The sequence below is a fragment of the Enoplosus armatus genome, chromosome 2, assembly GCF_043641665.1.
Source record: "Enoplosus armatus isolate fEnoArm2 chromosome 2, fEnoArm2.hap1, whole genome shotgun sequence".
Classification (NCBI taxonomy): Eukaryota; Metazoa; Chordata; class Actinopteri; order Centrarchiformes; family Enoplosidae; genus Enoplosus; species Enoplosus armatus.
The window spans coordinates 7,246,219-7,274,024 of record NC_092181.1 but is presented as its reverse complement, the minus strand read 5'-3'; the positions used below and the strand labels follow the sequence as shown (position 1 = coordinate 7,274,024).

General features: G+C 43.2%; 1 protein-coding gene across 1 annotated transcript in view; it reads right to left on the bottom strand.

Annotated features, from left to right (window-relative positions):
* Nucleotides 1–2,166: 2,166 nt before the first annotated feature.
* The window catches only part of LOC139291804 (potassium voltage-gated channel subfamily KQT member 5-like), a 100,640-nt gene continuing 75,000 nt past the window's right edge, over nt 2,167–27,806 (bottom strand). Inside the window, exons 4-16 of the mRNA XM_070913914.1 lie at nt 24,941–25,116; nt 22,720–22,845; nt 21,001–21,111; nt 19,970–20,065; nt 18,911–19,005; nt 16,995–17,021; nt 14,975–15,031; nt 12,923–13,146; nt 10,716–10,827; nt 7,212–7,343; nt 6,818–6,925; nt 4,540–4,666; nt 2,167–3,465 (exon numbers count right to left, since the gene is read on the bottom strand). Of these exons, the coding sequence (XP_070770015.1) occupies nt 2,167–3,465; nt 4,540–4,666; nt 6,818–6,925; nt 7,212–7,343; nt 10,716–10,827; nt 12,923–13,146; nt 14,975–15,031; nt 16,995–17,021; nt 18,911–19,005; nt 19,970–20,065; nt 21,001–21,111; nt 22,720–22,845; nt 24,941–25,116 (2,690 nt within the window). The remainder of the gene's footprint in view (nt 3,466–4,539; nt 4,667–6,817; nt 6,926–7,211; nt 7,344–10,715; nt 10,828–12,922; nt 13,147–14,974; nt 15,032–16,994; nt 17,022–18,910; nt 19,006–19,969; nt 20,066–21,000; nt 21,112–22,719; nt 22,846–24,940; nt 25,117–27,806) is intronic.

Sequence of the window (27,806 nt, the reverse complement as noted above, 5' to 3'; positions counted from 1 at the left end):
TGCAAAATATATTTAAATATCTTAAGGAAAGTAAGATCCACACTTTTGAAAGCAAACTGACCCCAAGCCTCCTTCACAGATATTGTAGTCTTTGATATTGGTCTTCAGAATTCCTTGAGGGTACTGCTAGCTAAGGGGGATTATTCACCACTGAGGCTTTGGATGCTTTATGGGTAGTATCTACCTGTGTCTTGTGGTGCTATAATTATTTTCCTACAACTTGGAGAAAACCACTTAGTCTCACCTGATGCACCTGATTCTGTACCATGCAACAGGAAGAGGAAGTTGGTCATCAGTCATCTCCATGTCACTGCTCAGCAGTTCAAGCAATAGATGTTCTGCTCATATTAATATTAAAATAAGCAATACATTCTGCAGCGAGCCCACTTCAAGGAAGCAAAAATAATCCCACATTACACTGTATGAAAAAAAAGTAGACATTAACCGTGATTTAAATATCTTCCTTTCGTGTAAAAACAGGATGGCAAAAGGCCTAATGCAATACAAAGTTAGATTTCTGAACATTTCTTCAGTGTATCTGTTCCCGAACCAAAACAAAGCTCACAAAGACACGCATTCTGACAAAATATCAAACTGTTTTTTTTAAAACCAAGAAATGACATTCAAGATGTGTTTCAATCCATGGCTGTCATCAGCTGGAAAAACCAGCCGACCGGTGCATAATTGATCTGAAAATAAACTGCTCCTTGTTCCTCTCCTCTGGAGTACTTAAGATCCTCCACAGCATAATGGACATATAGCGCCACAGCTGGCTGTGTGTGTAAATGGGCATTCTCATCTGTACTTGTGCGTTTACAGGTGTGTCCATGCATGTATTGAGCTGGCAGAGTTGGCAGAAGTGACATTGGTAAGCGTCTTTGTGTTTGGCAGTTACAGCAACACGGACATTTCCCTTCTCTGTCTGGGCTTTCTTGCCGTACTCCTCAGTAACAGGTTATGGTTGTCAAAGAGTTCCAAAATAAGATACCTGACAATTCAAAGTTTAACTAAAGGAAAAGAATGAAAGGACCAATCCTGTCGTTTTGCACGTTTAAGCCTATTCACTACAAATCACTTCATGCTGTGTTTCACATATTTGGACGTATTTTGTCTAATGCTGGCAGTATGATATGCAAATCAGTTACCAGACTTTTCAAACTTGCTCGTTTCAAGTGATTCAAGTAATTTCTGTGACAGTGACTTTGTTGTGAGGAGGTAATGCAATGCAGACTTTTCAAAGCTAAACTGCATAACCGCACAATGATCATGTAACATTGACAAAAAAAAAAAAGACCTGTTGTTCACTGTGATGGATTACATAACTCAAGCACGTTTCAGGAGTCTGCTAATTGATTTACTGGATGGCAAATGATTGCAAACTAATGGATGTCTGAAACTGTAGAAAGAATACATTAAAAAAAATCAGCAAAAATGTTACGTATGCAAGACCTGTAGTTTAGGAGCCAAAACTTGCATATACACTGTAATTCATATAATTTAAAGATATAAACTTCAGGAGGTTATCGGGTTTACTGAAATGGACAGAATGCTATGGAAATAAAAGAAATAGTGACAAGACCGGAGAATGAAAAGTTTGGCAATGGTGAGGTAACATTCACTTCAATGTGGAAGCCTGTCATGCGATTGGAGAAATTGAATTGGAAATAGATCTTGTATACGTGGGCACATTTAATTATTAAGGCCCATTTTTTTCCCCGTTCATTACAACAGTTGTGAGTGGTATTCTGGTAAGGTGGTCATGCCTTTGTTAAGTGTAAACTGTAGCTTGCTAATCTCAGTACCTTTGACTGAAAACATGCTCATGCTGTGTCTCAAGGTCACATATATTCCAGCCGTCTTTCAGGACCAAGTTTAGTTGGTTGTGATTAGTCTCAGGTTTTGGGCGTCTGTGTTCCCATTATACAAGCCTTCATCTTTTGTCTCAGATTTGTCGATCATCCTTTAAAACAAAGAGTAACTCATGCAATGATATGTCGTGTCATCAGCCTGTATGAAAATACTGTGATTCTTATCAAATGGATCAACATGAAAAGAAACAAAAAAGGACCCATTGTTATATCCCCGCCCTCCCACACCCCTCCAAAAAGGATAAAAACCGTCTCTGTGAGGTGAGATTTGCGTGCCCTCTGAACATGTGAGGCGACTTTATTTTAGCCGTACGTGCGGCATGTTCAGCAATTCGTTGCTGCCAGCTGAGGGCGAGGATGCCTGACCGCTGGCCAGGCTGCGGTTAGAGCCCTGGGACCCTGCCCCTGCTCTGCTCCCTGTCCTCAGGAGCTCTGAGGAGTAGGTGTGGGCCTCAGTAGTCCCTAGTGACAGGAAGTCAAATCCCTGTGCCTCTATGTCCCTGTCGCTGATAAAGAGGTCTTCCTCACCCCATCCACCTCCACTGCTCCTGCCTATACCACCGCCACCCCCTCCTCCCCCAGGATCTTGGCTACAGCTGTGGAAGCCAATGGGGGAGTCACTGCTTGTACTGGGGCTTGGAGATGACAGGCTGTGGCTGAGGTGGGCGTCCTGGACAGTCCCTGGGGCATGCATCAGGTCCTGCACTGACATGGATTTGCCCAAGCCTCGGTCCATCTGGCTGGGGCCAGAGCAGCAGCCCAGGGCAGGTGGCACCAGGGGCTGCAGCTCCAGGCTCATATGTCTCCTCCAGGAGCCCTCCTCCTTAGGGTTTAACCTGCCATTGCTGTAGTTGCCCTGCAGCTGCTGCCCCAGTCTGCCCAGCCCCAACCCAAGGCCAAGGTCCTCCCCAACACTGCTGTCCTCCATCTGCATCCCTAACCCTCCACAAAAGTCCTCCATGTCAGTCGGCGCTTCTGTGGAGGTCGCATGTGGCAAGTTTTTCGGACCCCCACTTCGGCTGGGAGGGGGTGGTGGTGGAAGCCTTGCCAGAAGAGGAAACACTCCATCTCCGACTCCACCGCCCCCGCCGCTGCTGATACTATTTGGGGTGAGGATGGGTGGAGAGCTCCCCACAGCTTCATCAGTGCCACTTTCAGGTGTGGTGGCCTGAGCCTGGGGATGATGATGGTGGGGATGATGAGGGTGATGATGGTGGTGGTGGTGGTGGTGGTGATGATGATGAGGCAGTGGCGACGGGCTAAAAGAGGAGGACGCGAGGCCGGAGGGAGGTGTGGAAGAGGAGGCGTTAAGATTCAGCTCGTTGGGCGGCGCCAGGATGAGATGGAGCCCTCCCTGGGAGAGGTGGGAATTGGTGGAAGAGCGTGTGATGCAGCCTCCAGGGGGAGGCGCTCCGCTGCTGCTGACCTGGGTGGAGCAGGACAGGTCCTTGCTGAAGACGGAGGAGTGGTAGTCAGAGGTCTGTTCCAGCTCGAACAGGGGCAGAGAGGAGAGCGTGAGGGCCGAAGACGAGCCTTTGCGCAAAACCTGACGATAGATGTCGAGCAGGGAGTCGAGCTTTGACTCAATCGACTGGACCTGTGAGGAGAGGAAGGGGGGACAGGAGTGAGGAGATAAGAAGGCATGGAAAGGAAACTAGTGGGGAAGGAAGGCATTTCAAAGCCACAATCTGTAGAGGTTTTGTATTATTTGTATGATGGTGCATATTTTCAGACAGTCCCTCCTGGAAGTGTTGCACTTGGTTTTACATACAAAAAGTACTGCAAATAGTTGTGCAACAAATGAAAAGGCAGAGCCTGAGAGCAAAGTTCAAAGTTCCTGCTTAAAATTGCCAGACGCAGGTCATGTGAATGTTGCTCAGCTCCTAGTTCACTCTTCTTCTGTTGGACCACTGTGCAGAACGCGGCGGGAGTCGAAGATAAGCTTTTATAGAAATGTATGTGGCGCTCTTTCCCCTTCAAGCAACTTAGGTCACCGTTACATGGAATACGTCCCACAATATCGTTTCCCATTTACTGTCGTACAGTATCATTGTGCTTTTACAGAGAACGTAGGCAACCCCCACTATAGCTGGATATCCTGCATGTAAGTGTTGATGGGACGGATAAACTGTTACTGTATTAAATAGTCATATTGTTTTCATTTTCATTATGAACTTTGGACAGAGCCAGGCTAATTGTTTCCTCCCTGCTTCCAGTCTTTCTGCTAAGCTAGGCTAAGTGCGTCCTGAGTCCAGCTCTGCACTTAATACGCAGGCATGAGATTGGCGTTAATCTTCTCATCGAACTCCTGGAAAGGAAGCAAATAATTGTACAGAAAACTCACCCGCTTGACGCTTTTTAATTCTAATCGAATCACATTTCCTGCTGATCACACTGTGTCACAAGATATTTAATTCTCAAGCCAAAACAAGCCAAAAAATGAGTGCAGCCTTTAGCATGGTGTTATAGAGATATATTACTGCTTTATATTCCATAGGCCTCTGGTGTAATCAACTGGCTTATTTGTCTCTATTATGACAATCAGTTACAGGCCACTGCGCCTCAACAAGAGGATGCATTCAATTCAAACTAGATGCTTCACACAAGGAAATAGAAATGACGGGTTATTTAATACACTATCAGAGAATAAAAGAAGAAGCAGAACACTGACCTGCCGCTCCACCTTACAGACACGACCCAGCATGCTCATGTCCTCTAAAATATCTCCATCAGACAGCAGCTTCTCTCGAATCTTCTTATCCAGAGGGATCTGGCCTTTCCCGAGGATTTGGTCCACTCTGGAACACACACACACACACACACACACACACACACACACACACACACACACGCAAGCACATTCAAACACGATAAGACATTAATGACACAGAGACAAAAAAAGTGACACAGTAGAAATCCATGAGAAAGCCCACAGCAAGGAAGGAAAGTTGAAACTGCAACAGAGTAATAGATTACGGTAAGCACATTTTCTTTCCCAACAAATACAGACAAATGAGAGGTTTCCTCACTGGATGTGACAAATACTGTGTGCTGTAAAGATGGCATGTTACTAAATGTGTTTTTTGTGTTAACAGTTAACAAGAGGTTTGCTTCATCTGATACTGAATAAAATCTTGCATTCCTTTTGTTCTGCATCACAAATTCAGTGTCTTTGTCTCATTTAGCACTTCCGTATTCTTGCTCAGTCCAGTGAGGTTCAGTAGAATCGGGTTAATACAATTTCTTTGTCAATGAACAGGGTTAAATTCAACAGAGGGTAAGCCAAGGCAATGCCATGCAATTATAATGCCAGCAACATTTTGCAGAAATAAATGCTTAAAGTTTTGACAAGACCCTTCAACACCATACCAGACTTGCATCTAAAAGTGTCTTTTCTTGAATGTGTGTTTTTATACCTCTTGGTTTATGTGTAGTTTGCCACTTGATGTGGTGATGCCAGACAATAAGTGTTTTAATTGAGCAAATAATTAGAAATTCTAAGAAATTACTCTTTTTGTGATTAGCTAACACTTTAGGTGTTCAGGTTTCCATCCAAGTTTCTTGAGAATTTGAACCAAAGTTCCGGAAAATCAGTAAAAGAAAATGCGAATGGAGGAATTCCTGAGGAGGAATGGCAGCGCGCATGGACCCAGTGGCATGGTGCTCCCTGAAGAGTACTAATATCAGGGAGTGCCAACATAATTTTGTTGTGTTGCTGTCTTGCACAGCGGTACAAATGTTTCATGAATGAATGTGCATTTCCATCCACTACTGTTATGCGAAATGAAGGAGTTGAGCACATCACATTGTCTAGTTAGGTGCTATAAAACCACTGCAGAAGATTAGGGCACAACAACATGACGTAAAAACATGATGGTAATATAGCATTTGTTTGTCCCGTATAATAATTTAAGGAATGTTACAGCCTTGGTTGACTTTTAAGTCACTTGCTTCATGATTTATTAGCCAAGCCTGTCTCCATTACCACTTTGTGGCATTTTGCTTTCATTCACTCAGCCAAACTTTTTTTTGCAGTATTTTAACTTTTCTTTGTTTCCACTTTAAGCGTAAATTGAGAATGCGTGGAGCTGATGGATGGAAACGCATTTACTTTACTACGTGTGTTAAATCCTACCCATCAATGAACCCACAGAGCTCAAAACAAATGTTGATACAGCTGAGCACGAAAGTTCATTCATGACCGTAAAAACAGCAGCAGTCTTAACTCACTTACTAACTTTTCCCCAGAGCTTCCAACCACATCTCACAGTCTTACTAAGCTGATGGAGGCTGCACAGTTGTCATGGAGATGGCAGGGATCGCAATCTCAGCCCCAGTATACGGCCTCGTGTCAACTGGTATCATCGTGTGATGACAACGGAGTCATCGCCATGACCGCAGAGCAAACTCCATCCGTTGACGAAGACTGTGACATGTGGTTGAAAACTCTCTGGATATCAATCCTATCTCCAAATCAGCAGCACTCCTCGTTTCAGATCCAGTATGGAGTGCAGGCAGCAGTTAACAGTCAACAACAGCAGGGGTCAGTATTGCAGCAGCAACAGCAGGTCGGCGTACAATGTTGTGCTTTAAGAATTGAGTTTGTATGTGTGTGTTACAGAGGATGCGTCTGTGTGATATAAATTAGTATCAGGATCCCAGAGTTTCCCCAGACTTCAACAGATTTTTAGATAAAAACCAAAGTTGACATATTGTAGACTTTTGTTAGTGTTTGTTAGTGCGTGACTTCATCCCCAGGACAGAAGTGGGTGGGAAAGGGTTTCGTTTCACTTCCGGATCAATCAACTCAAAGAAGAAAGTTAAACTTTGTCTCATAAACCAGATTTTTCTTTTTCATCCTTTCAAGAACAATCCACCTCCTGAATTGACTGAATGAGAAGAGAACTGAACCCATATGACATGTAAGGGGGGGGGCGGGGTATTCTGACCCCTGGGTGGAGTTCTTTCTGCCCTGGCTGTAATAGACAGGCAGGGAGGGGGAGGAAAAGGTCTTGGCTCGGCTGCTCAGGGTCTGTGGGCCTACTATCATGTCCAGCCTGCGAGGGAAGCAAAGGGAACACACGCATACACACACAGACACACGCGCAGAGGTACACATACATACGCAGAAAATCACAAAATGCATACACACAGACATCCGCGTAACACGCAAACATACCCATGCATGTATAAGGTATGAGTGCACACATGCACACACGCATACACACCAGGATACAGATAAATCGGTTACAGTGTGGTCAAACAGGCTCTAGTTAGACAGCAAAGACTAGAGGAATGAAAAGTGTCAGCTGTTGTTGTCATGCGGTCTGTCGTCATTCCTACCTGGTCTGCAGGCTCTTGATGCGACACAGCATGTCCAGGTGACCGGCAGAGTACTGTTCGATCACATCCTTGACGTCATAGGGACGCAGTGTCTCCTTAAACTTCTTCTTGGCCACATGGAACTTCATAATCCTGCACAAACAGCAGAGAAATCCATAAAGCAGCCACAAGGGGGAGCTCTTATACAGTCAGCACACTGCAGCAGAGATATTTCACAGACTGTAGCTGACGAAAACACATCAAACCTTTATTTGTCTTGTTTTTAAAAGCGCTCAGTATGTGTAACCCCATCCCATGCCAACTACCTGTTTCTTCACAGCAATGCAAACAGTCAGAACACCTGGACAATCACTTCATTGGACGTTGTTTTAGCTGTGTGTGTGTGTGTGTGTGTGTGTGTGTGTGTAAAACTATCAGTCTGAAAGAGCAGCTCTCTGAGTGTATGCACCTGTGGAGCCTCAAGGCTAAATTCAAGGGATTTTGGCAGAATGTGTCGGAGTGTGAGTCCCTGAGTTAAGAGAGGAAGAGATTGGCAAGGACAGTTGGTAAAGTAAAGGTCAAACAGTTTTTAAACGTTTGCGTTGTGTTTGTGTTTCGACGGCCAATCAAGACGTGAGATGACTTGAACGACACTCGGCATCTCGGACCCCATATGCTGTGCTACACACATACATTACTTCTTCATGACCTGAGGTTACTTGTGTTGCTCTCCCAGCAGATCCATCCACGTTGTACTGCTAAAGACTCGATGTCAGAGCAAAACTTCAAATGGTTAGCTAACGCCAATAGCCAAAACACATTTATTTGTACTGCTAAATTGCATTTAAAAATGCAAAATCTGGCATCACTGTGGTCAGTTTTCATCGCTTTTTACTAATGTATGGCTAAATGGCTTGATAGCACTAGTGTTAAGTGCAAGGTTGTAGTACAAAGTACATTTACTCAAGTACTGTACTTAAGTACAATTTTAGAGTTTTACTCCAACATTTATTTGACTAGTAACTGTGCATTGCTACAGATTTAACTGTCCAACTGTATATAAAGTGGCTCCACCACAACTGACGAAAAGTAAAATGCTGTTTACATGTTAATGCATCAGTAATGATATATAATAATATATCAATAATAGGATATATAATCATTTAACTGGTGATATATATATATATATGTGGAGAATATATCAGGAGAGGCTGGAGAGAGACAGCAACAACAACAAAGATACTGAATGTGGCGAGTGATCCAGACTGTCACAGGCTACAAAAGCAGGAGTGCCCCCATCATGTGAGAGGCCACGTCGCCAGATGAGCTTAACTCATTTTATGCTCGCTTTGATCTCCTCAACAAAGAGTCAACTGTCAAGTCCCCTCCGCCTCCAGGGGACTGGACACTGTCAGCCTCCACAGCGGATGTGAGAAGAATCCTGCCGAGAGTGAACACGGGTAAGGCTGCCCGGAACACGTGCCGACCAGCTAGTTGATTTTCAACATCTCCCTGTCACGGGAGAGCGTTCCCACCTGCTTCAAGACAACCACCATCGGCCCTGTACCGAAAAGGTCTGCGGCGGTGTCTAGTCTAAGCTAACTACCCCCCTGTGGCACTCACCTCCATTCTGATGGAGTGCTTTGAGAAACTGGTTCTCCAGCACATCAAAGACAACATCCCAGTCAGCCTTGACCCGCACTAGTTTGAATTCAGGACCAACATTCCCACAGAGGACGCCATCTCCACTGCCCTCAACTCGGCCCTCACACATCTTGAAAATAGCAACACCTACATCAGAATGCTGCTTGTTGATTTCAGCTCAGCATTCAACTCAATCTCCCCCATGAAAGTTCGAATTGGCGGTCACACCTCCTCCACTTTAGTGCTCAACACCGGAGCGCCCCAGGGCTGTGTGCTCAGCCCCCTCCTGTACACGCTGTACACGCTGTACACCCACGACTGCAAATCCCCGACGTGGAGAGAACTGAAGTTTGCGGACGACACTTCCATCATCGGCCGGATTACGAACAATGATGAGTATTCATTGATTTTAGGAAAAAGGAGGCAAAGAGGCACACTCCTGTCTACATCAGTGGAGCTGAGGTGCAGCAGGTCAACAGTTTTAGGTTCCTGGGAATCAGCATCACAAAGAACCTGTCACGGACATCTGCTGATTAGACAGCTGTATTTCTTAAGGAATGATGAGGAAGTCTCCCCCCCCACGCCACAGTCTGTTCACCCTGCTGCCATCTGGCAAGACAAACAGAAGGATCTGCTGCCGTACCACCAGACGACAGAGCAGCTTCTTTCCTCTGGCTGTGAAACATGGAACTTTCTGTTACGCTGGTTTTGCACATTACCGTACCGCTACCTTTGTATAATACAATAAGTAACTAAGCAGGGAAGCAGTCCATAGTGCTATTAATAATTATTTTACCATGTGCAACTCTGGAGAATTCACTTCATGATCCACAGTAAATAGTCACTACTTAAGAACCTCACCACCTGGACTACACCAGCAAGTGTTCAATTAAACTGAGTCAAAGCTTATATTTAATTCAAAGTGTGTTCCATGGTTTAGTTTTAAAGCCCCTGAAAACATGTTCACATAGTAAAAAAAAAAAAAAAAACAGGTTTTCAGCACCTTTAAGCCTTGATTAACAAAGCTATGATTACGTGCTTGGTCCATGATTAATATTATCTTTGTCACTATATTGAATTGGGACAAAAATGACCAAAATGGTGTTGGTCGGGTTGTAGCTTTTGAAAAGGCAGCTTCAATTACAGTGTGAATTCAGGTGATCTCAGGAGTCACGTTGACTCACTTTTGACTTGAGGACTCCAACAAAGGTCACTGTTTTTTCAAGCACCCACTTGTATCTCAGAGGATATTACAGCATTGGTAGAAGAGCAAAAAATGCCGGAACACACCCGCAGTTGTTCAGTTTTAGCCATAGAGAAACACATTTTTGTTTTAAAACTCAAGTGGTTTGAGTCATATGAATTAATCTTTGATTTAAAAAAAAAGTGTAGAACCAAAGTCAGACTGAACTTTTAAATTACAATATAAAATATAAACTATCTTAAGTCTTTTGTGTAGATTTGATCAGGGTTTCCATTTTTTAAAAGCAAATTTAACAGCTCAACCGTCATTTAAACGTATCTAAGACTGATTTCACCCAAACTTATAGTATTTTTCTATTACTACATGACATATTATGGCTAAGGCACACTGTGCCCTTATGACATGATCACTTTACATAGCTTTGCAGTGTCAATGCACCCACTAACCATATTTCCTGTCTCTCAACACTGTATCCAATCACATGCAACAAAAGACAATCTAAAAATAACCTGAGAAAATAAATCTTCCGGTCACTTTAATCCCCTGAGCACGTTCAATCATGAGAGCTGCTGGAAGGCAGGGGGTTGCAATCAGGGTTTGTTTGCATGCGACCTCGGCAGTAGAAAATTACAGTATTAGTAGGATTGATGGAGGGAGTCCCATTTCCTTTGCCTCACCTGACGGCTCTAATGACGGACTTGACTGAGGGCAGCAAGTCCTCCACCGAGATCTCGCAGTGACAGCCCTTCTCGTCAAAGCCATCCTCCCCTGCGATGTTGGAGTCTGCTGCTTGGGAGAGATGACACAGAAAAGGAGAGCTATTTAGATTGAGTTCATTTACAGGGGCTGCAATAGTCTTCCTATTCTAAAACCTCAGTTTACATACAGTCAGTGATCAGATTCCTCCCATCCACCTCCAAAGAAGCATCTGGTTGTATTATCAGTTTATAGGAAGTTTTTATTCTCCCAACCATTGTTTCACTTGCAACACTGACATAATGTCACCTCGTGAAATTGATACAGTATGGCAAACATTAGCATTCATTTGGATGCCGCGTTTACGTCCACTTGATGTATGCAGTCCAATATTCACTCTCCTTTTAGGTCTGTGTCGGGTCTAAATGCTCCACTACGTTCACCAGCCAGTTGCTAACTTCATCAGTCTTCTGTTTGGTGCTGGGCAGTTAAACGTACAGGGGGTCTACAGGGGGAGATCCGCTGCAGGAATTTAGGTTGATGAGAGCCGAGTTTGTGGGCCAGAAAACCAAAACAACGAGCTCAAAGACGCTAAGATGCTCCATAGGACTGCAGAGTTGGAATCTCTATACATATGGTCGAGTGCAGCTTTAAGAAACCTGAAATAAAGGTGTCCTAAAGCCAGATTTTGTAACAGTAAATCAACTTTTACATCTTCATCAAAGTCTGATACTTGGGATCAATCAGGTTGCATGCAAACACAAAGACTGTATTTGACTGGAGTGAACTGAATTTAGAGTGAAAGACACAGACACAGATTGTCCTGATGGACTGAAAGAGATTCAGTGTTTTGACTGCTGTCTGGAACAGCAGACTAGTAGTAAAGAACAGGTCTCTGGTGTGTGGCTGCAGATATATTGCTAACAATGCAACTTTGTGACAATCGAGCTCCGTTTATGGGCCTCCTGAGTTACGACACCCTGAGGAGGTAAAGCAGAGGGTTACGGTACAAGAGCTAGCCTGCAAAGTCGTGCTATTTGCTCTGTTTAAGCAAATACTGTAAATGACCTGCGTCGCTTAATAGGTCACAACATGTAGGATCTGCATGTACTGTACTCTGAGTCAAACCTACTGATTTATTAAGATCGAGAGTGACCGGGATAGTACTGATTAATGATTTGCTCCATTGAACAAAACATGGATTTGCCCAATTAAAATGGTTTCTTATTTCGCCTCAAATTGAGTCATAATGAAAGAGAAATGTTTCCCATCTTCTAACATCTCAGCTAGCCAACATGTCAGTGACAGTGAATGATCAGAGAGAGCATGGCTAACCAGCAAACCAGTTTGGTTTTGGCTAGCTTGGTTATTGAGTCCTCTCCATCAGCAGGCCTCAGCCAGCTGGCCGGCACTGACACCCCATATGGCTGCTGGAGCTCACCACCCCCACCTTCCATCAATCCATCAGCCCACCCACAAACACCAACTGGCCGTTACCCAGGAGGTCTTGCCAGGCCGGCACTGCTAAGCCAAAGGAAGGAAGTGCAAACGACCATTAGCATTCCGTTACTCAGCTGCCTGAATTAGTGGGCAAAACCAGTTCTGGTGGGTTGGATGGTCGGCCAATACACCTCAATTAAATACATGTAGTGTTCAGTGTTCAGTTATCTCACGCTAGGACTTAAAGGAACAGTCCAACATTATTATTCGCTTTCTTCAGACTCCAGGAAGTTACTGTGCCCAGCCAAGAAATCATACATAGCATAACACACATAATCCCCATAAAACCACAACTTGTAGCTTTTGTATTTTGTTTTTTGGATAACAAAAAAACAGATGTGTCAGGTGTCAGGTAGTGAGATTTTTTTTAACCTTTAGTCAGAGCCAGGCTAGCTGTTTCCCTTTGCTTCCAGTCTTTATCCTATGCTAAGCTAACCATGTCTTGGTTGTAGCTTCAAGTGAGCTTCTTTTTTTTTTAAATGTTGAACTATTCCTTTAAGATATGTTAGCACATGGGCATATGCTTTTTGCGTTTCGTTACAATTCAAAAAGAAATGTTCATGTAATTCAATGGTACTAAATTCTACCTTGAACTTGTACCAATCACAACCCAACCTAGTGCTACTAATTAATCCAAAGCTAAGTCAAACATTGTCTGGATGTGGAATAATGGGACAGAGCCACTCACCATCAGTGGTGGAGCGCGACTGGCTCTTAAGGCGGAGTGACGGTCTGAAGCGCGTGCGGTCGTTGAAGCTCCAGCTCTTCTGCACCTTGGCAGGGCTGGTGCCCTCTGTCCCAGCCTCGGCCACCGGAGACCGCCGGTCAGTCACCGAAGACGTCTGCCTGTTCTTGATGCTCTGACCTCGGGGGCTCGCCAACCTCACCCGCTCCTTGAAGCTCAACTTCTGACTGCACGGCGAAATGGGGATGAATGGTGGTACAGAGGGAAGTCGTAGTGATTAGAGGAATAAGAAGGAAATTATGTTGTGAAGAGGTGGAATGACAAACAGATAAAGACACGTTAATTATGTCAGTTTTAGGACAGCAACACAAATTACACAAGACTTGGCAAAATTCTGTTCCTTTACACGGCCTTATCACACGGCAGTCATTAATCAGAACTTAATCCACTAACATAAGGGTGAAGGGTTGCAGCACAAGATGGAGGAAGAGTAGCATGCATTGCAGCATTGCATTACACAAAATGAAAGCTCAGGTTAGGTATGACGCTTCGACTTCGATGTGGGCACGTTTTTTCGTGTTTTTATCCTCGACGTCAGCTACAGTATGTCGTTCCATGTGACAAATTAGTTAGCATGTCGCTAAAAGGAACATATGATACAAATCACCATTTAAAGCTATAGGGTTTATTGCACATAAGTTCCATGTAACGCGTCATGAAAGGGTGAGGTTATGGAAGAAAATAAATGAAAATGAACTGTGGAAAGTGAAGCAACAGAACAATGAGATGTACATGTAGAGAAGGTCAGGGAGTGGCGGACTCTGTTTATGCAGCTATATATAATGACTGCATGCAAAGGCAGCGCACAAGCATCAGGCATGGCTCATTTCAAAGTGGTACCGTATATTGGATTGAATGTCTGTAGTTGTACATCAAGGGATAAGGCTCGTATCAATATTTTTCTCACTGTCAGTAAAACTAATGAAAAGACCAAAACTAACAACGTGTTAGTGTGTCAATCAATACTTTCTGACTTCTCCACCCCGTCTGCGGTACCAGCTCATTGGTTCCTACTGAAGAAGTAAATCTTTAAAAATGGGTCACAAATATATGGTTTTGTTTTTTTAAAAAGGCTCAGTAATTTCCCAAAGCAGCTGGGCGCCATTGGTTTGAACAACTCTCAAATAGGAGTAAATGGTGCACTTTGTTGGGGACTACTTTCAGCTGCGGATTAATACACATTTGGTGCACTAATGAGGATTTACATCAGCAGGATAGTGTATGTGGGAAACTACAGTGGCCATGTTCACGGTAATGAAGGAACATGTCACCAAGCGTGACAGCGTGGCTCATTAATGTGTTTTTAATTGTTTTTGGAAATGAATGCAGCCCTACGCTACAGAGATATAAGTTGTGTCAGGCATTGGCTACATGGCAATACTTATATTATATTATATACTAATATCAATCCATTGCTGGTTTTGGTCATTTCATTGGATTTGTTAACAAGAAAAAATATGGAATATCACCACTCTTCAAGTGATTCTGGATATAGAGGCACATGATGTGTGTGTGTGTGTGTTTGAATGACAGCAACATGTCATCGCTAGTGAAAGGGATAGTACCATAGAGTTTGTGACTGAGATATGTAGTTTGGATGCAACACCAGGAGCCGCGTGAAGAAAAAAAAAGAATGGTGGTCTACGACGTAAAATCATTTTCATCTCTCTACAGTCAGGAAAAAAAAAAAGCTTACACATGTTAATTATTTCATTGGGATCTGCTACTGAGAATGAAACCTGGCATAAACATTCTGATAGCAAATGTAGTTGTAACCAAAAACACAACAGGCAGAGGTAGCGCATTGCTCAGGCAAAGATCAAACAAAGGCAGATAGTGTATTACTATAAAGGCGACTGATGTCTCCCTGCAGTATTTAATGACTCTGCGCTCTCTGTGGCTGCACAGCCTCCTACAGATACCCATGCACCAAGAATTAGTCAGCATTCCCAAATAAAAAACGTCATGTAACAGGGGAGCAGAAACGCTGTGTACCTATGTTTCCGAGTGGAACGCCTCCTCAGTAGCTTCTGTTTATTACTATGAATTTTACTAAAAAAACCAAGGGGACATAGACACACGGTAATGTGTTACATGATGCAGAAACAGAGGAGAGAAAATATTCACCTTACCCTTCTTTCCCTTTGACCATTTTACTTTAACCCTTGTGCTTCTTACTGCTCATTTCTTGTTTTATGTTCAACCTGTGCGACCTGACATGCTGCTGACAGCACGTATCAAGGCTATGATGTACGGCAGATTTTCTGTTGCCGCTCTCAATTTGTCGACCACTGACATTTAGAGGCAGCAGAACGGAGGCAATTGAGCTTAGTGGAGGAAAATGAACATCTACAGCACCATCTGAAAAAGGCTGCAATTTGGTGACTCACATACTTCATGTCGATATCCCTCATTTAACTATGTGAATTCAGCAGGGCCATGGCAACAAGTTCCTGATTCACCAGTGAGAGGCCAGTAACCTTTAGACAGACGCTTGTGAGTTCACAGAGGGTATTAACAGGCAGAGCTTCTTTTTTTTTTTTTTTTTTTTATCACCACACTTCTGTGATAGATTACGTTGAAGTTTAACAAATAAATGTAGCTAATAAATAAGGCATAATACTTTCATTCAGCCAGCTTGGTTTGGTTATTTATATGATTTGACTGACTTTTCACATTCTTTGGCCTCCTCAGACGACGCCAGGCTCAAGGGAAAAACAGTACGGCTGCCTTCAGGTCGCTGTGATGGTTTGCAGACAAACATTTACTCAGCGTTTCGCAACATATTAAATCCCTCAGCCCTCACTGCCCTGCATGCTGTCCTCCTCCCTTATTCATTCTAAAAAAACACATTAGCTTCACGACTATCATCAGGAGCTGATACCATTAGAATGTGTGGCAATATGAACACAGACTCATACAAAGTATAACATATGTGGGTATGTGTATGATTGCTTGTATATGAGTGCCTCAGCAAGTGCATGTATGTGTGGTTTTTCTTTTTTTTTTTGGAGAGGAGAACAAGTGATAACAAAAGGACGATAGGCGATAGCACCAAACGGAAAGCTCAAACAATGAGTCATAGAAGAGGGCTAGTGTAAAAGGCGCTATTAGCAGGTCTACATTTCATCACCCACATCCTAAAACACCTCCAGCCAGGGTGACTTTACTCTCTCACTGACTGAGTGCAGTCCACACAGAAGTCTTTAGGTGTATAATATCAAATACTGTCCCCCATACAGGGCTGGATATGGTTAGACAAATGTTGATACTAGTGGCGATAGGATACCTTAGTTTTGTGCAGATAGGCAAAATTATGGTTGATACCTTGCTACCTTACTTTAAGGCTGCACATTCAGTGTATTTTACATTAACAATGGAAAACATGTAAAAAGTAGCCACTCTTAATGTCCAACCCACATAGAATTATCAGCCAATTCTGCAGTTCCCCTCAGCTCTTCAGCTGGTTTTAGCGTCTTTTAGCTCATTCGTTTTGGTTTTATAGCTGCTACTTTACTGATTTGGTTCACTCTCATCCACCTCAAAACCCTGAAAAGGCTCCGTTAAACCCACTGTGCGCCACCTGCCCAGCACCAAACACGCAAAATTAGCGACTAGCTGGTGAACATAAGAAGGTGCTGGTGGCGACCAGAGCAGAGCTAAAAATGGAGAGAATATATTCCTACCCCCAGGTGGCCAGAAACATGACTAAAGGAATGCCAATGTTGCTCCATGTCTGCTGGATAGGCAGGTTAAACACGTGTACGCCCTAGTTTTATGATAACATACATGAGTTATATGTCAATGTTGTGTTCGCAGCCAACGACTCAAATGTTTGGTGTTACAGAACTACAGAGCTCCCCAGAAATTCAACGACAACTTCTTGTACTGGTCAGATTTTCATTGTTAGTACCATAGAAGTATTTAGGTTGGATACTCCGCCCTACTCTTAAATTATGGAGCTACAACATGATGCAAGTCATTGAACTTTAAGCGAAACATCAGAGTCACAAACCTTGTGGTCGACTCTCCCTGCTCCTTCCTGGAGTTGACAGATGAGAAGAAGGAAAAAAAAAAGATATATTAGAAAGCATCTTTTCACAACACTTCAGTCAACACTGTGCTTAAAGTACCATACCAGTGCTTTTGCATGGTTTAGCCCATTTGCTGCAATTCACATTTACGTTACAGCTAACCGCGTTGCAAACCATGCTGCAGTGTTTTAAGAATTTTGAATGCATTTTTCCCCACTGGCTTATATAATATAAAAATGTATAAGCAGACTCCTAAAACTTGCGTAAGTCGTGTAACAGTGAATATCCAGTCAGCAAAGTAACATTATCATTATAAGGGAATTCAGTGCAGACATTCTTAATCAAGCTACAGATGAACTGCATCACCATTTAATGATTATGTAAGACTGGCAGAAACGAATGCTGACTTGATGTTCACGGCGATGGATTACATTGCTGACATGATGGAATTGAATCATGAATGAATTGATTTTTAGACTGTAAAGGAATTGATGGGAATCAATGGATGCCTGGGACTGTACAAAGCAAAACTTTTTGTTCATAGTTGAGGAGCTAAAACCTGCAAACACACCGGTATGCTTCTCTAAATCAGGGCTTTGTCAGCAACTGTTTCAGAATGTTTGAGGGTTGCAACACATACACACATAATAGACCTTAACAAACTCACTACAAACATGCAGGTTAATGCAGACTATCTAGGCAAACTAAGGAAGCAGAGCAAAAGAAGATGCGACTGAGTGACTGAAGATCTGTTCACTTCATCACTTCAAGCCGTGCCTTTGTAATGTGTGTTTTGTACATTAAGTTCGTTACGACAGTGTAACTATATGCCTTGCAGATGGTTTTCCCAATATTTCCAGACTCCATAGTCGGGTTTCTGAATGATGCCGTTGTGCAAACAAACCAGTATGAGTGCTTAATTGGGAGATTAACATGACAAGTTGTTTTTGTATGAATGACAAAATGGATGGAAAATGTTCAGTATCGTCAGAAGGAACCCTCCCAGCTAGTTGAGACTGCAGACTGCCATGGATTTTAACAAGGTGGTGGTTAGTTTGAAACTGGTTTTAAATCTAGTGTCAGGCCTATTTAGATGGGAGACAGCAGGACGTTCATACATGCTGACATTACTAATATAATATCCAAAATGAGGGAGGGTCTGTGCTATGCTAATGTTACTTTTTTATGCTAACGTTACTTGTGTGTGGGGGCCTTAACCTGTGCCCCCCCCCCCCCCCACTGTGTGTAGTGGGAAACCCATGTATAGTGATCTATACTGTACCTTCGTATCTAGATATGTCAGCTACCAAAGCCACTGACAGACTTGCAGTGCAGTATTTGCACTGAGCCTCTAAAGCACTGCACCTCGATATGACTCAGGTCATCAGGGCTCAGTGGCCGCTCAATTTAAGGAGACTGAAGTGCTGCAAATTCAGAAAAGCCTCATTGGCTCATTGAGGCCATAACTGCAGTCATGAACAGATGCAATGCAAAAATTGGTGCCTCAGTTCCTTAAAGTGACAGCAGTGAGCCCCTGGCCCATTGAGCACTCAACTGACTTTAGTGAGAGAGCCTGACTCAGTGTGAATGCTGTGGATGTTCATTTATATAATGGCAGCAAAAATGAAAGGTCGTTTAGAGAGAAGTAGCGGCTTTTTGTTAATTCAAGCAAGCGGAGATTAACAGAGCCTGGAAATGATCCTGTGAACCAATTTCTCATCAGAAAAAAAAAAGACAATTATATGCATTTGTATTGTATAATGATAATAAAGAGAGCAAAGGTGATACATTAAACAATAAGTCAAAGCAGAAAAACATAAAACGGTGGAATCATAAAAAAAAAAAAAGATAAGATGACTGGAGTGGCACAGACACCAGCTGCCATAGTTGTACCTACTTTGTAGGGCTGCAGGTATGCAACGCCTTCAAGTGAGGCTTCCAGGTAGCAATGGAAACCGAGTTCTCATCAGCCGCATAACTACGCCAAACACACTGCATGCAGAATACACAAAACCAGGAGGAAGAAAGAAGTACAAGGAGGAGACACCCCCCCCCATAAAAAAAAAAGATAAATGGAAAGGATTCAAATTGAATTGAAAAAAACAACGCAGAGGAGGGAGTCAGAAGGAAGAGGAAGAAGAGGATGAGGAGAGCAGAAAAGAAAACACATTTTTAGTGATTAGTGAAACCAAAAAACAAACAAACAGGTGTGTCACATGTCTGTGGTGGGGCGGAGGTCAGGCATGGATACATGCCTGTGGGAAGGCAGGAGGCTCTCATAGTGCCGCCACGTGGCGTTCAGGTAGGGTCTGGTGCTGTCGGTGGAGTGATAACGCCACGCAGCCTGGTACAACACGGGGACGGACAGGATGAAGATGAAGAGGAGGAGGAGGAGGAGGAGGAGGAGGAGACAAAAGGAGGTGGAGGTCAGGAAAGGGGGAGATGAGGAGGTAAATAGAGAAGCATGTGGGAGGAAAGTGGGTGAGAGAGCAGAGAAAGAAAAAGGAAGCGTATGGAGAAATATATGAGGAGGACGACGTGAGGGAACTGGAACTGGGAACAAAGGAAATGTGTGAAGTAGACAAGGAGGTGGGGGGGGGGGGGGCAAGAATGGGTTTGCCAAAGTGGTGTTTCTGGGCTTAAACACGGGAGAGTCTGGACAGGGCGAAAAACAACCTCCCAGAGACTAGAGCTCTTACAGCAAAGTGAGGATGAGGGGGCACAGGACAGAGTGAAGCTACATGCTCTGTGCTTTTTATTGGGGAGTTTCAGGGTTTCATAGAGTCCACAGAGGAAAGAGAGAAACTGGAGAATGATGAAATAATTCGGGGCTTTTAAAACACATTTGATATTATGCAGGCATTCAGTGTGTGTATTGTTTGGAATAACAGCAAGAATCCATGAGAATAATGTTTATATTTTCACGAAGAGGATGAGAGTGGGCTGTCTGCTGTACCTGGATGAGGTAGGCGGCTGGGTTTCTCCTTTTCTCAAAGTGCTTCTGTCTGTGCTGCTCCTGGACCTTCAGGGCAAAGCCTGAGCCCAGAATACCCTGGTATGATATTCACAGGATTAAATGCTTGATGCATATGGACGCCAAAGAGCTGCTGAGAAAGGCACTGCAACACTAATGGAGAACGTCCACTGTGGCTGCATGAAAAATGACATTTTTTTTTTTTTCTGACGTTTTGGGAAATGTGGTCACTCGCTGGCTCGTCGAGAGTTAGATGACGTATTCACATTATCATGGATAAACAGCTTTGTTGCGCCGATCCTCCATTACAGTGCCGGTGTGTTGAACTTTGACCTGAGCGGCACTGGCCTTTATGTGCGCAGCCAATTGCTGTTGGCCGATGCTTTACTTGCGTTTCTGAATTCCCAAAACTTCACCATAACAAATGAAAACACTGTAGATAATGTAATGCAGCACACCGCTGTTTTTTCCGCTGTAATGAGAATATGCCTTCATGACTGTGCTTTAAGTATGGGGAGTCGGGTGGCGATTAGCTTAGCCAGCATGAAGACTGGAAACAAGAGAAACAGCTAGCCTGACTCAGAAATACGCCAACCAGCCCCTCTAAAGCTGGAAAAAATACATTGTAAGCCATTTGTTTATTGGTACACAAACAGAATATAACAACTAAAATGTGTGGCTTTATGCGCTGGGAGCAGTGACTTCCTTGAGGCTTGACGTCGCCGTGAGCCACTGCGCAGAAGGTGGACAAACTGTTGCTCGTCAATTAATTGTTACACCATGTAACTCCCCTTTAAATCCACATAATGCTGTGGGCGTAATGTTTGGAGAGAGCCAGGCTAGCTGTGTTAACCCCTTACAGTAAATGTTCCCTTTAGGTAAACCTCACAGGCCTGCAGGCAGATATTAAACACAAAATATCAAATCAAATGACACCTTGGCTGCAGCTAATTATAGCTTCACAAGCTGATGTGCTCAAAAAGAAAGGATCTACTTGAAGAATGCAGACTTACCGCTGGCAAGGCAAAGAACGAGATGCCCAGGAGGGCAAATCCTGCAGACAGCATCCGTCCTGTCCATGTCTTTGGTGTCTTGTCCCCATAGCCAATGGTTGTCAGGGTGATCTGCGGAAACAAGTTAGTCCTGATTGATGTTGAGGCTCTTGCCATTTATACAAATGAGAGAAATTATAGACCCAAAAAAACACATGACCCCACCCATTGTTTAAGCTTTACCTCCATCCATGTTGTACATCAGCTCAGAGAACGATTTCTTTGATAAAAAGAAGTTCCCGAAAAACAGATGACAGGATGTTGTTTCTTAAAAGACGTTTTTGTTTTAATTGTACAGCCTTTATTAAGGGTTTATACGCTGTAACTAATTAATGGTTAAAGCCATGTTATAAGCCATTAATAAGAACAACTTGAATTTAGTCCATCAACATTTAACCCATCAACATTCACTTATAGGGTTAGCCGTTGGTGTAGTGTTGAGGTGGTGTCTTCTGTGGCATGTATTTCAAAGTCTCAGCACATGGAGCAGAAACTGTTCATAAATCATTTGTGTCGGGAATAAAAATACTGACACATCAAGTTAAGTCCACTTAGATACATGCATATATAAATATATATATATATAATATATAAATATATTTATATATATGTATGCTGGTTACACAGCATGTATCTAAGTGGACTTACCTTGATGTGTCAGTATTTTTATGCCCGACACAAATGATTTATGATTGGTCAAACTGACCTAATATTTTTGTTTGTCTACTTTGAGTTAAATGCCTTTTGGTGTGCATGAGTGTCTTATATTTGTGTGTGTGTGTGTGTGTGTGTGTGTGTGTGTTTGTTTTTTTTCTTTTCTTTTGCATAGTGCTTGATTTTGCCACATAGAGGAATGATTTTAAATGACGCCTTCAGGCGGTGCAATCACATGTAAGTGATTAGACCTGTGTGGAGCCAGTCTGTATGGCCTTGGTTCTAAGTGCGCTGACGAAAGCCTGTGGCTGAAAGGCTTATTCTGCCTCGGTTAAAAAGAAGCACAGTATGTGTGCTCTTGTTGTACTTTATGAGGGAGGACCTACTTAAGTCCATAAGGATGATCAGTGTAGACAGAATGAGAGGCCATTTTGACATTATTACACCTTTGACTGACTGCACCGAACACAAAGAGAGGACTGAAATGTCCTGATAAAAGACAGAGCCGACAAATTATGCTTTAATAAAAGAAGAGACAGAGTTAATTATGATGATGTAGTTAGCACATCAAAATGTGCCCGCTGAATAGAGCTATTCATATGTTCAGCAAAGGTCTGAACAGGAGCATCCTTTTTGTTTTGGCGGACTGATCACTCTGGGTTACGTCACATTCAGGCTCCGATTGCCTTGCATGACAAAGGCGGTTGCAGTCGTTTGGCACCATTATGCTTTTTTTGAGCCGGTATGAAAATGGTGGTTAATGGAGCCCTGCAGGGCTAATGTTCATGGAGGTGCTGTCAAGACAAACTGGAGAAGAAGACACTGGTTTCCAGCGTCCAATGCAAAAACAGTGAAGACATGTAAGGTAAACACCTTCCTCGGGTACAAAGAAGTGTGAGTTCTCCTGTTGCCCAGGACAGATATTGGTGATAGGAATGCAAACTTGTGGGGCAGTTGTTAATATATCCATCGTGGGTTTTACTGAATCCTGGCAGGGCAGAGCTGCATACATTCCTCCAGACTCACCGTGCCCCACCACAAGGCATCTGCGTAGGTAGCAAACTCCTTGTTGAACTTGTTCTCCACAAGGTAGACGAGGAACGAAGAGAAGATGAGGACCAAGAAGCCGATGTACCAGGCGGTTACCAGCTCCTGCAGGCAGAGGGCAGAACTGACTTTCAGAGTGTAATCAAAAAAAAGAGAATTTTGTTAATGCGCAACCACTTCGGCATATGAACAGTCACTATTGGTCAACCTAAATCGGCTTTTCTCTGAACTTTGAGGACAAAACTTTCTATGGAATAGAGGTGATACGTATGAAAGTTATGAACTACGTGCTTTCAATCTGCAATCACTGCAAATGACTTTCTAACTCGCAGGTGCTGTCCCTTTTGAGAGCTTTTCAGAGAAACCCAAATACAAAAGTGCACAAGAGCAAAAAGAGAAAAGGCAAAAATATAGACTCGCGTCTCAGGTTGTTCGGTTTTATGACGCCTATTTGTCAGGGACCATGTACACAAACAGTTATCTCATGCAAAGAGAAAAGATGCTTTAGTTAGTAGCTACTGTCCATCTGCAGTGCCTGGGCATGTAGACGTGTCAGGTTCAGGTCTCAAACCTGACAGTACCGTAGGGTTCAGCTGGGTCCGGTCCGTAAAAACCTGGAACAGGCTGGGTCTCATGCACACAAAACATTTACTATAAATGCCCAGCTCTATTGTTTTGATATTGGTACTGCTGTTGTGGTATCTGCTCAGGCTTCTGTATGTTAAGTGTCGAGTCATTAAAATGTCATTAAAATGTCAGAAAGCACGTTTTGTACTTTCTACAGAAGAAATAGTCCCTTTGAAAACTTAAGACAGTATGCAAAATGAAATTCCGTTCACCTGCATTGTACTGGAGGGGAGGCAAAAATCTCAAGAGACAGACGTCTCAAAACTAGGCAAACGAAACAAAAGCGATCTGCATGGCTGCATTCCACCAGAAGCTGAGAAAGTATGTATTTGTGATTTGGGTGAACTGATCCTTTCAGCCGATTCAGCTGTGTCTGATGACATTTTCTTTTACTTCAGGCTGCATAATGGGTTGTTTTGGCGGGTAATTTCCTTCCCTCGGATGGACTAGAAACAATTGCCAGGCCAGAGACTTCCATGAATCATCTCCAGTGGCCCAAAAACCCTTTCAGAGAAGCCCTTTATCCTCACTACATGCACGAGTCTTACATGATTTGACCTTTTCATTTAAAATGTGCTGTTGGTTGTTCAGTTTGAATGTGCAGCTTGGTTACAAGAAAAGAAGAACTGGGACAGTAACAATGACCTGTCCTTGGCTTCTGCATCTATCGGGCTCATGCACGTGCATAGATAGACCTCAAAGGGGGCTTGAACACCTGCCGTTTGGCCTCCTGGGGAGAAAGTGCCCTTTTTCTGGGGTGTTTTTTTTTTGTTTAATAAAAAAATGTGCCAACTAGCAGTCGTTAGCGTTGATACTTTTTGCTAGTAATGTGGGAATCAGTGGAAAAATGGTCAATTCTGGTGTCCCATCCACTGAACTTAAAGGTCCCATATTATGCTCATTTCAGCTCTATATATTTATTCTGGGACTCCACTTTGCATGATTCACAGTTATTTCTCTTCTCCTGGCCCTTCATGCAGCCCCTCAGTCCCCCCCCCCCTGTCTGAAACAAGCCGTTTTAGACAAACTGAACAACCTCCAAAGAGGTGTCTGAATACGGGCTGTGAGCATTTCTCCCAAAGATACAGAAAGAATCAATATTGATATTCTATTCCAAGGTGTTTATAACGTGTTGTACACAACCATTTACATGAGGGGGACAAAATATTGATTAATATTAATGTCAACATGTTAACATACAGTATTAAGCTTCACCAAGGTAGGAGTTATTACAGGGCTGTGCTATTGGATTGCATTTGTTTCTTTGAGGGTATGTACCTATTCATGTGTTTATTTAAAGTATGGTAACACAACTCTCGACCCGGTTTACAGGGATTCATTTAATATTAATAATTTATGAAGTGGTTTTCTAAATTCAGCGTCTGGGTGTCTGTGTCTGGTGACCTTTGAAACCTCTGTAAGATGGAAGAGTAGAAATGTAGGTGCATTAAACCGGTTATGCTTCACCCATTTCAGGACAATGTCGGCGAGCATCAGCAAGATCTTCATGGGGGTCTGGGGATCTTGTTCTGTACTAACAACAACAAGCGTGTATGTAACGGCCGTTCATCACCTTGCTGTGTGCGTAGACCACGGAGCCCAGCAGCTTCCAGGTGCCTCCTCTTCGGTCCATCCGCACCATGCGTAGGATCTGCAGGAAGCGCAGGCTCCGCAGGACTGAGGTGGCGAAGATGTTGCCCTGGCTACCCGCCGACACCACCGCCACCGACGCTATCAGCACTATGATGTCTGGAGGGCAGGGAGGAAACACAAACACAGGAGCTCACCGAAAGAAACTATAATAATTCAACATGAGGAAGCTAAATACAGCATATCTGGCAGCATGTTCATACTATACATTTCCTAATATATTTAACTGAATGGAAATAATATTCTAGGACTTGCTTTAATAAGTGTTATTTTGTAGTACGACTTAATGCTCTCTGCCTGCAATCTTTCCTCCATGCAATGTAGTTTTGTCATCTCTGTGTTCATGTGGTTTATTCTCATGACATCTCTTGCATTGTGGATGAACACTCATGCAATCTAAGTCAGCCGAGTTCATTACATTTGAGCATGGACTCGAATGGTGATTTGTTTAAGACGTTTTGATGTAAAAAGCCATACTTGCATCACCCAAATGCTGGGAAACAACAAATGATTGCACCCAAGATGAAGTTATATAAATAGGTTATACAGGCATGAGAGAAAAAAAACAGAAGAAATGGAAAGAGCAGCTCACTGTGGCAAGTTATTGCAACAAAGGCTCCATATTACTGGAGCTGACATAATCCGCCACGGGCATCAACAGTACAATAATGTATTGTGAACTCTTCCTATATACACTATATGTTTGTGCAAGACTCCTGGCTACCACATCGATCTGTTGTGGGCACAAACAGGACAGTGGGGAAGAACGCACTGATCCACGAGGAATATCTTTCCATACGCAGCACATTGGAAATGATCAAGATCTCTGCGCTGCATGCCACTCAGACTCTAGTCTACGGCTTTCATATTTGCTTCTCATTTCATTTTCCCATGAGCACACGTAAAAGCGTACAGTATGCTCCGCAAAATTCTGACAGACAGATACACAAACATCAACAAACAAAAGGCGCAGATGGAGAGACAAGGCAGACAAACACACGTACAGATTTAAGTCTGTTCAGACAGAAACCACAGCGAACAAATTAATACCAAACCCACGAAAAACGCAGACAACTTAAGTAAAGAAATAACATTTTTTTCCCCTCCTCTCTCGCTCCTCTCTCAAACAGATCCTCCATTTCAGAAACTCGACCCTTGCGTGGTGCTCAGTTCACTCTGTGCAAGAGGTTTTCCCTCGTACACCTTTTGCTCCTGTCCCATCGCTAAACACGTTTTTTTTTTTACTTTTTTTAACTTTTTGAGAGAAAATGCTGACCAAGGTGTGGCTAATGGCCCGTGTTCTGAACCATGGACCAGTTGACCCCCAGTGGGCAGAGAGAAAAGCTGAAAGTCAGCAGCAGCACCATGAAAAATACATTAATGACACCCGGGAGATGAGGGTCTCCGGGCCACCCGCAGAGCTGCAGGCGGGTTCGCTCCCTTTGAAGGCGCAGAGAGCAAAATGTGAGGCAAGTGACTGACAGAAGGCGGAATGTGTGTTTTGTACCACACTGTGTGTGGTACAAAAAGTGAGACGGGAAAATCTCCTGTGGGGACTTTTGGAAAAACACTTTTAATCCTGAACTTCACAAACGCAGGTGATGGCTTTTATTTGTGTTTTTTTTTGTCTTTTTTGCTTTTTTTCTGTCAGTCTGTGTCTGTGTGTGTGCATTTTACGCGTGTGTTTATTGCAACTGGAGTGGATTTAATTTTTCCAGAGACGCTGTCCACTGGACCCAAAAATAATTTGTACGCCCTGCATATAAATACAGTGTGGAGAGATTGCAAGCATGCAACTGAGAGTAGTGGTAGAAATACTACAGTAGGAATACTACCTCTTCTCCTTGCAAGCCAGTCATTTTGGACATTTACAACTCCGCTACCACTCATCCACATCTCCTGTTCTGTCACTCGGCCTCTGCTGAAACCTCATGGGAATATCATCAAATCAAATGCTACAAAAATGACGGTTATAATCTCCAAAACCATTCAACCAAATTCAGGTAGCAGAGCTGTGCTGTTATCAGCTGCACTGAACAGACGAGTAAAAGTCACAACGAACGAACGACAATTTTGCACCCAAATCAATGGATTTTCATTGCAGGTGTTGCACTGATTTCTCAAGCTGCCTCCCTCCCTCCATCATTTGTGTCAGGTGTTTTATTCCAAACTGAGATAATCACCATTTAAAAAAAAAAAAAAAAGCTACTGTAATGAAATACTATAGCAGAAAACCAAAAACACATTTCTTTTCCGTATACCAGAGGCATTAAACGATAAATCAAGGTCATCATTTTTCTTTCCACAACGGATATATACAAGGTTCGGGTAACAAAACCCCTCATCTGCAGCATAGAGTGGTCTGACCTTCAGGCAAACCCTCAAGTGATATCACAGTCCATCCTTGGGCACACCACTCCAGGACATTTACCAGCACATTTCAGGAGGACCAGCCCCAGTGAATGATGGCAGCTGTGCAGCAGGAGTCATTCATTCAGGTTGTTGGCGGCTTTGCTTCTTTCTCAATCCTCAGGGAGTGTCCATACCCAAGGATTTGGTCCTAATATGGGTTTGTATGACTGCAGAAGACAAATCTTTTTCTCTATCAATTTTTTGAATTGAACAATTCCACAGACGAGTTAGCCAAATGATCGAACTTTTGGGTTCAGTATTCATTTCAGATATTACATACTGAAGGTAAACCAGGGGAGCGGCTCATTATGGCTCATTTGTTTTCAAAGGGCATATCAGATAGAACTGATATACAACAGTTAACATGATATTATATC